The sequence below is a fragment of the Fundulus heteroclitus genome, chromosome 7 (genome assembly GCF_011125445.2).
Source record: "Fundulus heteroclitus isolate FHET01 chromosome 7, MU-UCD_Fhet_4.1, whole genome shotgun sequence".
Classification (NCBI taxonomy): Eukaryota; Metazoa; Chordata; class Actinopteri; order Cyprinodontiformes; family Fundulidae; genus Fundulus; species Fundulus heteroclitus.
The window spans coordinates 25131511-25144365 of NC_046367.1; the positions used below are offsets into that span (position 1 = coordinate 25131511).

Sequence of the window (12855 nt, forward strand, 5' to 3'; positions counted from 1 at the left end):
TGTGGGCGCGGGCTGCCTTACATGAATGCACTTCTAGTTTAGACATTACAGTCAGGCAGTCTTGTAGACAGCTCAGGGAGCCAATCAGGTAGTTACACAGTGTACCGTAATGCTTGAACGTCCATTGAGCGGAGCGGCTTTATTGCTAACCAGACTCGTATTTACACATTTTACCAGATTTTTGAGCGCGTTGTACCACATAAAATCGGTCAGTAAGCACAACTTTAATTATATATAAGGCTCACCGGATTATAAGGCGCACCTTAAATTTTAAGTGCGTCTTTTAGTCTGAAAAATACGGTACCCTAAAAATAAGATTCACTCTGGTGCCGTGGACCCGAGGATCCTCTTGCGAGCAGCTTCAACATAGTGTCACCGTCACATATTACCCATGCTCCACTCTTAATATCAACAAAATTTGCAGTGCAGATTTTTCTGTTTAATAAATGCATGGAAATATTTGTTAATAAGCTAAATCAGTAAAGATTTAACACGAAGAACAAGCTTATGCGCTATTCTTGCATGCATTTGGGCATTTGTTTTAATTTTGACGTTTCTTTCTTTAAGGTATGAACCTGAATAAGCGGGAGCTGAACGAGCATGTGGAGTTTGAGTCTCAAACATACTATGCAGCCTTTGCAGCAGAGCTCGAGGCCTGTGCCCAGCCAATGTGGGGTCTCTTGACACACTGCAAAGTCAAAGTAAGTCCTGTCCTCACCATGAATCTTACATTTGTCACAGCTTCTTAGAATAGAATAGAAAGGTAGGTTATTGGGGAGAAATTCAAGTGCGTCAGCCGCAAAGGGCATATTTACAACATTGAAAAAAATGTTGTAGAGTTATTAAAATTAGCATATTAAAGCATCTTCTTTGTACTATTGTTACAATTTTGAAGGTCTGGGAGTGCTCTGGACATCCTGTGCCAAAACGGCACGTGTCTTTGAAAAAGTATTCATTTCATTAGGAGTGCGACATTTGAAAGAGTTAAAACAAATTAACGGGTGCATGATTTAGTAGAATATCCCAAAAAACTGAGAACTAGCTATCACTTTGTCTTTCTTCCATTTAACTTGGGCAATGTGGATGTTTTGTAGTTAAACTCTGTGGTCAATGCACTCGCAGAGGAAGCGCTATCAAGCCGCATGCCAGAAAAACAGCCTGACCGAGCCAGAGGACAGAAGGCACTCGGCCAAAAAGGAAACATCTGTGTGGAGTAAAACAAGACAGAGTGCAAGCAGTAAAAGCGAAGCTCACCCAGCATTCATCAACTAAGGACAAGAATTTATGCTGTTTTAAAAAAAGATTTAGTCATCATAGAATGACAGAATCAAAAAAGACCTTCTTTTGCCTGAGTCTCTCATCCTTTGGTGCCTCCACCAGTTTTGCTTCCTGGAGTATCCTGTATTTTGATCATTTCATCTTCCCATCACCTCTGGCCAGCCTTTCTGCTACAAAGCGTATCCACAGCATGATGCTGGCAGCACCAGCATTTCATGGTGTGGGTTTTGGGTTCTTGATCAGGTGCAGTGATCATTTTCTGCCAAAACTGGCATCTGGCATGTTTTACGTCTGCGATCGGTACTTATAGTTGCCACCTGAGCGGGGAATCTCTGCAGCTCCTCCAGAGTTTCCAGGGTTCCTCTTGGCTAGCTTCTCTGATTGGTGCTCTGTTTGCCAGACCTGTCAGTTTAGGTGGATGGCCATGTCTTGGTCTGTTCGTAGTTGGTCCACACTCTTTCTGTTTTCAGATGATGGATTGAACAGTCTTGTGGGAGATGTTGTTCAAAGCTTGAGAAAGTATTTAATAATCTAACCCTGCTATGAACTACTCCATAACGTCCTCCATGACCTGTGTGCTGTGTTCCTTGGTCTTTGTGATGCTGCTTGTTCACTTATGTTCTCTAACAAAAAACCTTTTGCAGAATTTTTTTTTGTTATTATATTGACATAAAACTACCCACAAGTTGATTGTGTTTACTGATATTGGGACTTGCTAAAGAGAAAAGTGTTTGGGATTTGTCCTTCTAAGATGTATACAAACATTTTTTTTCCCCTTCAGCTTTACGATTAGGTGCTACATTGTGTTGGTCAATCTTAATGTAATGCATTGAAAATTGTGGCATCGGTGTGGAAATGTCCAATCCATAAAGCCTGATTCCGAAAAGATTTCAATGTGTTATGTTTCCTGTGACCAGGAGACGCAGGAATATACAAAGACGGTGGTTCGCTATTGCTTGGAGACCCTGCAGATCTGGTTTGATGCCATCGGCTTCATTGATGAGGTGATTTTTAATGGATAGTCTTTTGCTTTTGCAAATAAGTTTCGTTCTCAGTTTTACTTTTTTTCATTCTTTTCTGCATATGTTTCCCAGCCTGCTCCAAATCAAGTGACGTTTCACCTGCCACTCCACCGCTACTACGCCATGTTCCTCAGCAGGGTATGTCAGAGCCTTTTCCCTTCTAACAGGAAGTCTGTTGGTGAGTTTTTCTGCTTCAGCGTTGACGGTTTGCTTGCAAATCCTCAGGCTGTAAAATGCCAGGGGCTGGACTTGGATAGCCTCCTGCCTGATCAGGAAATGCTGATGAAGATTATGGTGCATCCACTCCAAATTCAGGCACGATACTAGAAAACCTCAGATTCACTCATTTGAAATCTCTATATCCCATGTTTATGAGCACCAATGTGTTGCTTAAAAGAGTGTTTTCTGTTTCTAAAGGCGTGCCTGTCAGAGATCCACAGCAACATGTGGGTCAGGAATGGGCTGCAGATTAAAGGACAAGCTATGACTTACGTGCAATCACACTTCTGCAACTCCATGATAGACCCAGACATCTACCTCCTGCAGGTTAGAGGCAAAGGCTCACAGAGGGTGCTAAATATTGGCATCATTATATGTTTTTCTTCTGTATTTTTGCATGAAATGATTTTTCTCTGTGTGCATTATTGTAGGTTTGTGCATCAAGACTGGATCCTGACTACTTCATTTCAAGTGTTTTTGAGAGGTGTGTTTTTCCACATTCTCATGGTGCAAGCAGTGTTTGCATTAGCTTTCAAACTCTTTTGAAAAGTCGGATCACCTCATCTTCTCCGGTACAGATTTAAAGTGGTCGACCTCCTGACGATGGCGTCTCAGCACCAGAATGCTGTGTTGGATTCTGAGCAGGAGAGGCCAATGCTCGAAGGAGCGTTAACGTTTCTGGTCATCCTGACAAGCCTCCGCATTCATCTGGGTAAGCGGTGCAAAATGGGATGCCTTCTTTTTTTTATTTTTATAGGAAGAGCAAGAGAGGAAAAAATCAGTTGCTGCATGCTTGCTTGAGACTTTTGAACCTCATTAAATATTTTAGCTTCAGTTTGCTGCTTTGTAAGCAATATTATACTCCAGTGGTCATTGTGTTTACCCCAAATTGCAAGGAAAATGTGTTTTTTTTGTAAAAATATTTATGAACTTGTCGAGGCGGGTGGAAATTATACAATGGTACTCAATACTTCTATAGGTAAAAATCCAAAAGCTTTAACCAAATACCCCTAAATAAAGTCCAGAGCATTAATTGGTATTTAGAGTTCAGCTTACATGTAATTTGCTTTGGTTAGCTGAAAACTAACAATGCACGTCACCCCGAAGACGCCGTTTCACAGTTTAAACACGGTGGACGCAGCATTACGTTGTAGGGATGCTTTCCTTCAACAGAGAGACAAGAGCTGGTCAGAGTTGATGGGTAAATGAAAGAGGTTAGCTGCAGGGCAGTCCTGGACGAAAAGCTGCTAGACGCTACCAAAGACTTTTAGCAAGACGAGCAAGCAGGCACTACCTTGTTGATCTATCGCAAATATCCATAAAATACATTGAATATATTAGTTATAATGCAAAAAGTTAAAGCAGATTCAATGGTATGAATACTTTTGTGATCTGTTGTCTTCACCAACAGACAACAGATTCAACCTGACACCCAGCACTTAACTGTGTGAAGTTTTTAACCTATTCAATGTTAAAGGAGCATTGTACCCCTTTAAAGGTTAAATGTTCTTTATTTTCTTTCCCCATAAGTGCCCTTAATATTGTCTGACGTATAAAATTAGTGATTGAGAGATTGATTCGGGACGAATCCTCTGGGCGTGGCCAGGTGCTCTTGTCCCAGGCTACTTTGTTCAGTCTCCGCCGCCATTGATGCATTAGCAAGAGAACATGGGCTAACTTCTATACTTATAACTTTATTACATCAGAGGACATTACGCGTATAAACTAATGACCTGTGCAGTCGCAGCAGCAGATGCTTTTCCTCTTCTCCCATACACATGCACACCACAGGTGTCATTTCAACTTGTTGCCAGGGGGGCAGATGTCTGCAAAAGTCCTGGAATTTACGCTATGCTCCTTTTTTTTATTTTTTTATTTTTTTATTTTTATTTTTTTTTTTTTTTAAAGGAAACATTTTTTTTATTGAAAGTGATCAAAGTTGGATATTACCTTAAGTCATCATGAACCCATCTGACCAGTTCTAAAATAAAACTTAGGATCTTCCTATTTTACCTGTTATCCAATTTTGCTATACAAGTTTGCAAAGCTTTAAAAACTTCAGAATTACCTTGTTTTTAATGACTCTCATGAATGGTGTGATCTTGTAATATTTCTGTTGTGTTATTTCCTTCATGTTCTGTGTAATTTGAAGCTACATAAACTCCTTCTCTCCTGCTCACGTTTGCTAACAGGAATGACGGACGACGAGATCCTTCGATCTGAGATGGTCTCCCAGTTGTGCATGAACGACCGAACCCACAGTGCACTGTTAGACCTTGTATCCTTCAGTACTTCACACACATATGCTAAAGATGCTTTAGATTATCCATAAGTATTTTTTTTTTCCCTTAAGTATATTCTTCTAGATTCCTGAAAATCCCAACCCAAAGAGTGGCATTGTTCCGGGTAGCTGCAGTTTTGAGGATGTGCTCTCCGCTGTATCGGATTTCAAGGCCCCTGTGTTTGAGCCCGGAGGCTCCATGCAGCAGGGCATGTACACACCCAAAGGTACGAGGACTGCGCTGAAGGAAATGTCTAAAGGATAAACCATGGGATGAGGTCTTGTATACATGGCACAAAGGGTTTCTGTTAGATAAAATGTTGAACTTGCCCAAATCAGAAACTGTGGCCAGTCAAAAACGAATTTAAGGTACAGAGATAAACTATTGTATCTGCACCCTTGAAACCTGGTTTTGGTTACTTATTGCTTGACTTACAAAGATTTGACAAGGTCTGAGTGTTGAAATTTCATATAACTCTAAGACACTCTCCTGATTATACCCTCAAGACCAGGTCGAGTTAGGAGGATTGACATTTCGTGCTGCCGCAGGTTTAAAGTTTAGCTTCAAAGTGCAAAACGAAGAAACAACAAGAGAAAATAGTAAAAAACAGGAGTTGGCAGGTGATGCAAAACAACATTTAATCTTAAACAGATTATCACCTGATCAAAAGTTGAAGAACTTGGCTCCTAAAGACCATTTTCAGTGTCTTTGGGACCAAGAAGTGAGAAGCTGGAGCTGGCCAGAGAAACCAGCCTTATCTCATGATTCCAGTAACGTTGGAAGCCACCTGGACCGACCAGATTAAAGGTGTTCTGGTTAGAGAATAAAACTGTAATCCATTTTACTGTGTCCCATCGTTGGTTCTCCCTCGCGAAGTCCAAATGGCCTGTTTGTGCTGTTGAAGATGTGGCTTTTGAAAATGAGTTTTGTTGTGTTTTAAGCCTTTCTTTTGCAGATGTCGTCTTATGGTTATAGGGCTACCGTCAGCATCAGGAAAGGTCTTGATGATCAAGCAGTACAAAATGGGAATACTGCAACGTTTTACCTGGTCTTTAAATTTTGTTTAGGAGAATCTTGTCATCTACATAATGAGGTTAATTTAAAGCAGTACATCAGCCGTGGCAAAATTAAAAATTCAATTCAATTCAATTCAATTTTATTTATATAGCGCCAAATCATGAAACATGTCATCTCAAGGCACTTTACAAAGTCAAGTTCAATCATATTATACAGATTGGGTCAGATTATACAGATTGGTCAAAAATGTCCTATATAAGGAAACCAGTTGATTGCATCAAAGTCCCGACAAGCAGCATTCACTCCTGGGGAAGCGTAGAGCCACAGGAAGAGTCATCTGCATTGTACATGGCTTTGCTGCAATCCCTCATACTGAGCAAGCATGAAGCGACAGTGGGAAGAAAAACCACCCATTAACGGGAAGGAAAAACCTCCGGCAGAACCGGGCTCAGTATGAACGGTCATCTGCCTCGACCGACTGGGGTTACAGAAGACAGAGCAGAGACACAACAAAAGAGACAAAAAAGCACAGAAGCACACATTGATCTAGTAATCTGTTCTACATTAGATGGAAGTAGCGGGTGAGCCGTCTTCTCTGGATGATGTCACAGTTAACAGAACGCCAGACCAGGTGTACCTACTATGAAGAAAAAGAGAGAGAGCAAAAAGTTAAAAGCTGAAATGACGACAGTCATTTCAATGTAATACAATGCAAAACTGAAGAACAGTAGAAATCAGTAGAGTGAGAAAATTAGACCCTGATGTCCTCCAGCAGCCTAGGCCTATCACAGCACAACTATAGAGATAGCTCAGGGTATGAGCCACTCTAACTATAAGCTTTGTCAAAAAGGAAAGTTTTAACATTAGTCTTAAAAATAGATAGGGTGTCTGCCTCACGGACCAAAACTGGGAGTTGGTTCCACAGGAGAGGAGCCTGATAGCTAAAGGATCTGCCTCCCATTCTAGTTTTAGAGACTCTAGGAACCACCAGCAGACCTGCAGTCTGAGAGCGAAGTGCTCTGTTAGGAACATACGGGGTAATCAGAGCTCTGATATATGATGGAGCTTGATTATTAAGGGCTTTATACGTGCTCTGGTAATCCAAGGCTTTTAATGTATAAATGATCTGGTCTTTAACAGGTTTAAAATGGTTAAAATCTTTCCTCTGCTGTATAAATCTGTGGGACATGGACTCCACCATGTTTCAAGTAAAAGTAAAGGAAAATTTGTAAAAAACTAATTCTACTTCTTAGCCCTAGATGCATAAACAAGTAAAGCCCACAGTTCAAAAAGAGGCAGCACCCAGCACTGTAAAAATAAGTGAATAAAATGGAATCGAACATTTCTAGATTTTTAGTAGCAGACGTGATCAAACAGACCAGCAACACGCATCAAAATATTGTCAAAAGCATTACTTTCTTAAATAATTCAGGTTTTCGTACTCTTAAAAGGCAGTGCAAGTCTTTTATAAACAGTATCTTTATACATTTGCATATAATTTTCTATCCTATCAATCAAAATTCATATTTATTCCAACAGTTTTACGGATACATTTTTATTTGCAAGGACCCTAGCCATGGAAGTGGAGAGTTTTCTAAAATAACCCCACAGATATTTGTGTATAATGGCTGTTGCACAGACAGGGATATTTTAGGAAGTGAGGAGTTCCTGCTAATCGGAAATGGTGCAAATAGTTACAATATTACATTTATTTGAAACAGATCCCAGTAAATAATTTTCTAGATGTACGTTAGAAATGTTAAAAATGTGTTGTGTTAATACCACATGTTTGGTATCCTAATCTATTATACTATTTAGTTGATTAATTTAGTTGGCGCTCTTCAGTAATCACAAATGTAACAGATCTATTACAATCAGTAAATTGTAATACATCAGGATTATACTTCTTGGCATCCCTTTAATGTTTGTTATTTTCAGAAGTACTTTAGTACGTTGCAAGCAAACTCATTTTCTATACCCACCATAACCTGTCCATGAACCTATTCTTACTTTTGCAATCAGAGAAGAGGATAAACAGTCTTTCTAAGTTTGAAACTTTTGAGTTATGTTATGTCAGAGCTCACCACTTGGGGGCAGATTTTTACCACTAATAAAGGGGAGAAGAAAACTGGGAGAAAAGGGATTCAATGTGACTTTGTAGCAAAGCTTTTCTCTTTTTTTCCTTCTGTTAGCTGAGGTGTGGGAGAAGGAGTTTGACCCCATCATGGTCGTCCTCAGGACCGTCTATCGCCGGGATGTTCAGTCAGCAATGGACAGATACTCAGCATTGTAAGTTAACAACATTTCAACCATTTGTCCCTAATAATTCATTTATTGGCCACATTAGACCGGGATAAGTGTCACCTCTGTCACCTGTATCGTGAAGGAGCATGATGAGAACGGGCAGGTTTGGTGACCGCCACGTCCGCTGGAATGGCTTCCAATTAAATGACCACCCACACCGGTCCTTATTTCGCTCTGAGCTGTAATTGAATTGTGAAAATCCATCTTGTTGACTGTGGATCAGGTGTCTTTCAAGGGAAGCTTGTTTAGAGGTGGAAGAATTGCCTAAAGGATCATTTTCTTCAAGGATTTCAGAACGTGTGAAATGGCCTGGAAGATGGCCGTTGGCTTAGAGGATTTTAAGAATAAACCTTTTGAAAGTGTTCAGTCTTCTTCCTTTTTTTTTATGCAACTAAATCAGGTGGTTATATCGCACCTGATATCATCATTGCAACATTTACCATTATTATTATAGCTAATTCCAAGATTTTTCTAATATTGTGCAACCCTACTTAAAGCTGAGTTAAGCAATTTAAAAAAAGGCTTTTTTTATTTGTAACATTTTAGTTTGCTATGTCCATTTCTGAGTCTTGGTGCTTTGAAAAGAGGCAACATCTTAAATAAATCTGTAGATATACTGCAACTTCATGAGCAAGCTGGACGTACTTTTGCTCTAAGGGAAGATTTGGTTGTCACCTTCAGTGGAGTGACATAAACTACTAATTTGTAGTCTAAGCTGAAGGATGCCGAGGCCACAAGTGGATAAGTCATTGGTTGTTCATTACAGCGTCCCCCAGCACACAACAAAAATGGCCGAACGGGGTGGAGTGGAGCGCTCTGTGACCCGGAGGGCGGGGGCGGGGTGAGAAGTGCCTCCTTTAGATTTAAAGAGACGGTACCAAAACAGGCCGTTCTCAGATCAGGTGGTAAAAAGGGGGAACGTGGGGAACGATTACTGAGGAATTCAGACCAAAGCATTGCAGTTCCACTTTATGAACCACAGCTGAGGGATTTTAATGTGAAAAGGGAGAACTGAAAAGCATGATATGTCTCATTTTAAGATTACAGTTTTAGTAAATTTTCTTGAAATTAGTGTGTTTTTCCTTGATTTCAGCAGCTAAATATGGCTATTTGCCAATGGAATGAGTATTTTTACCCCTAAAATAAGATAATTAGATATACTGCTCTTGAAATAAGATGATGGAGATGAATTGTGCAAAAATATTATTCCACTGGCAAATATTCTTTAGTTACCTGCTCAAATCAAGGAAAAATACACCCATTTAAAGAAAATTTTACATACTTTTAGTTACCTTTTTGCAGAGTCTGCAGCTGTCCTAGCGTTTTATTTCCGCCATCTTGTTTTTTTCCCCCCTGCATCATGTTGGTCAAGGCTTCATGACAACCTCCTGAGGTGGATCTGGTGTAATATTGGAAGAGTAATTGCATCACCCCATTATTTGTCGGGACCTTTCAGTTAATCGTGAGCCGTAAGGAACGTGTGTGAATCACAGAATGAAAGGATGAGCTAAACCAGCTGTGTGCTTGGCCAGATGGCACAGCCCTATACAGCTTTGGGGTTTTATAGGTTTTAGTGGGTTTCTTTATAGAATTGAGCTAAAACCTTCAAGATGTTTTTATGAGGATGTAAATAGAAACTTTTTTGGTTTAAAATCTTTTCTAAAACTGACCTGAACGACAGTCCCATTCCACGCCGTGGGAATGTGTGTTCCATCAGACCTTTTCTTCTTTACTTTAAGTCAAGTGAGGATTTATTTTTGCGGCGTTTTAGTCCAAACAACACTGAGATGTATTTCTCCTTGCGACATACTGAACCTGCCATTTCCCCCCCCCTTCAGCGTGTGATGGCAGCCTCCTGCTACTCATTGGCTCTGTTTGACTGTGATGGATTGCACGTCTGACTGACCCGGTTCTTGTTATAATGATGCAGTCATCGCTAAGAGAGTGCCGCCTGTCAGCTGTTCTCCTGTAGAGACTAAAACCATTTTGGTATATATATATTTTTTTTCTTTCTAATTTTCTCTGTCCCTTTTCCCTCCTTTTTATGACGGCGTTATATAGTTTGAAACAGTATGGCATCCATACTGGGAACCCATGGCCACCTTACAAAGAGAGGACTCCTCTGCATCCTTGTTACAAAGGTTTAATTCGACTGTTGCATTGCAAGACCCTGCACATTGTCATATTCACGCTACTTTACAAGGTGAGCCTTTTAACAACTATTTGCTATTTCTTTGCATCTCAGTTTACGCTTTGGCTTATTGTATTAGTGGAAAGTCAACAGGATTTTTAGATCTATTGCTGCTGATTTGATAGAAGACAGTACTTCTGTATGGGATCACTGCACAGAGGGGGGTTGTTTAGGCCTGTGGTTGAATAATCAGGCTATAATAAATAATCCCCTATAGCCTGATTTGTTGGATTTCCAGTTGAGCCTGTTGACAAACACCGTAACCTGAATATTGTTTTATTGCTGCGTCTGTGTAACTATAGTTTTCCGTTGCAGATATGGATGGATCACCAGAACATGTCTGAACATGTGCTGTGCATGGTGCTCTACTTGATCGAGCTGGGCTTGGACAACCAGGTTCAAGACAGCAAAGAGGATGAGGCGCGTATACTATATACTTTATCCTCAGATAATCTTATTGTTCTCTTTCTTTAATCATTATTCCTGTTGTCAATGTTTTGTCCACTAATTCTTATACACTTTTGTTGCTCTATCTTCCTGTTACAGGAACCTTGCATTGAGGAGCATTGTCATGATAGCTGGTTCCCGGGCACCAATCTTCTTTCCAACCTGCACCACGTCATCAACTTTGTAAGGGTCCGGGTTCCTGAGACGGCGCCTGAAGTGAAGAGGGAGACCCCTCCCAGCACGAGCGCTGAAGCCTCTTCTTATGGCCAGGCAAGTGATGGCCCTGCTGGACACTTAGCTCATATTTACCTTTATACCTTGGACTGTTCTCAACTTGTAGCGGTGTTACTTTTTTACGGGCTTTTTTTTGTAGACTATATTGGGTTTGCAGAGTAGTAGTGTATAAAAGTTGCTCATCTCAGTTTTGGTTGAACTGTATGTGGAGCTAAAAGAGCAGCTGTAATTGATTTGGTGTCAACAGATATATTCCTCTGGGACTCTAGTGCTGCTTTATCCGCTAGGCTGTTTTTCCACTTTTAAGTAAGTACCCATTACAAAAATTTAAAGCTCAGTATTAAAATGTACTTTATGTCAAATAATGTTAGATTTATCTGTGCTATCCCAGAACACATATAAGCCTGTATTTTCAAGGACGGTTAGATCTGGATCCTCCGGAGGCGTCGCTAACCATAATGTGCTTTTCTTTATATTAAATTAATAGATGTCTGATAATAAGCCAATCCTCCTGCCTAAACATTTTGTTCTTTTAGGCCTGATCTGTTTGTTTCCATTTGTTTCGCAAATGTTATTACTGATAGTCGATTATCGATCGATCGACGCAACTTTATAAAGTTTCAAAGCAATTCTGTAAATAATTGCTAGGATAGATGTGTTTATGGATGCAAGCTGGTCACATATGGAGGCCATCTGTCTTACCAAATGTAAGACAAGGAACTCTTAAAGTGCTTCGATTTAAAAAAAAAAAAAAAAAAAATACTGCCTGCTATGTTTAGTTTGACAAAGTGAATCAGCAAATCGTGTTTTGGTGTCTTTTGGTTGTTTCATATGTATTTTAATTGAAATGTCTCAGATTATAGCTTAACTATAAACCTGCAACCCCGAACCCTCATTACAGATCACTCTGTTCTTTCATAAAATACAAGTCGATCCATGGAGGTCACAGGCCCCTGCGTGCTTTCAGAGCGTGCGTTTGTGATTGCTGCACCAGGACTGAGCTTTCCTTCCTGAGTCTAACGTAGGCTCTTCAAATGCATTCAGTGTTTTAAATGCGAACCAAATCATTGCAAGCCATTGACCAGATGGACTAATAATGCGTTGCCTCTGCCATGTGTGCGCCAGCTGCTTCTGCAGCTGTCTTCTGCCTTATCATTTTTTGGGGGAGGTTGGAGGTCATTCAGGCTTTTTATCTTTTTCTGTATTCTTGCTGTGTTACTGGCATGGGAGATTAGAAAAGAACCAAGGATGTTGTTGCATCCCTTTACTCTGCACTGTCAAAAAGGGGCACGTTTATCCATGAAAATAAATAAAAGAACCACCCAAATAATCACAAGCATAGGTAATGACATTGGGGCATAAAATTTGACTCCAGCTGAAGTGAAATGAATTTCAAAGAGAGGCTTATTCACAAACAATTTCAGGATTTCTTCTTCTAATAAAAGAGGCTTCAAATTTGGCCATTTGAATCCTCAACGGCACTAGCCAGACAATAACCCTTTAAATTATTAGCAATCACTCCATTAACAGTGTATTTGTGAGACAAATAGTTATAAATGGATCAAGAAGAGACAACATATCTGGATGCTGTGTGTTAAGAAGAGTCGGACTGTCTATAATCTGATTAAGATTATTAAACAGTCTGCTTTTAAAATTATTATCAGACAGGGGTAAGAACCAATTCTAATTAGGATCTCCAACCAGGATTTGTTATGTTGTAATGTAATTAAGATAAAAGCTGGTGTGGTGATACTGAAGTGTCTTTAATGGCAGAAGGAGGGCTATAAAACCGAACAACAGTTACAAACAAATCACCCAACAAATTAATATTTAACCGTAACGTTGCAAATAGTTTATGGGG

At 40.0% G+C, this 12855-nt stretch overlaps 1 protein-coding gene across 2 annotated transcripts in view; it reads left to right on the plus strand.

Moving 5' to 3' along the window:
- The window catches only part of ubr3 (ubiquitin protein ligase E3 component n-recognin 3), a 58004-nt gene that overhangs the window by 12037 nt on the left and 33112 nt on the right, over positions 1-12855 (plus strand). For both annotated transcript variants that reach the window (XM_036139271.1, XM_036139270.1), the window contains exons 10-22: positions 568-701; positions 2196-2282; positions 2373-2438; positions 2526-2615; positions 2718-2846; positions 2951-3003; positions 3098-3231; positions 4712-4797; positions 4886-5027; positions 8011-8107; positions 10184-10325; positions 10629-10733; positions 10860-11030. In XM_036139271.1, the coding sequence (XP_035995164.1) occupies positions 568-701; positions 2196-2282; positions 2373-2438; positions 2526-2615; positions 2718-2846; positions 2951-3003; positions 3098-3231; positions 4712-4797; positions 4886-5027; positions 8011-8107; positions 10184-10325; positions 10629-10733; positions 10860-11030 (1436 nt within the window). The remainder of the gene's footprint in view (positions 1-567; positions 702-2195; positions 2283-2372; positions 2439-2525; positions 2616-2717; positions 2847-2950; positions 3004-3097; positions 3232-4711; positions 4798-4885; positions 5028-8010; positions 8108-10183; positions 10326-10628; positions 10734-10859; positions 11031-12855) is intronic.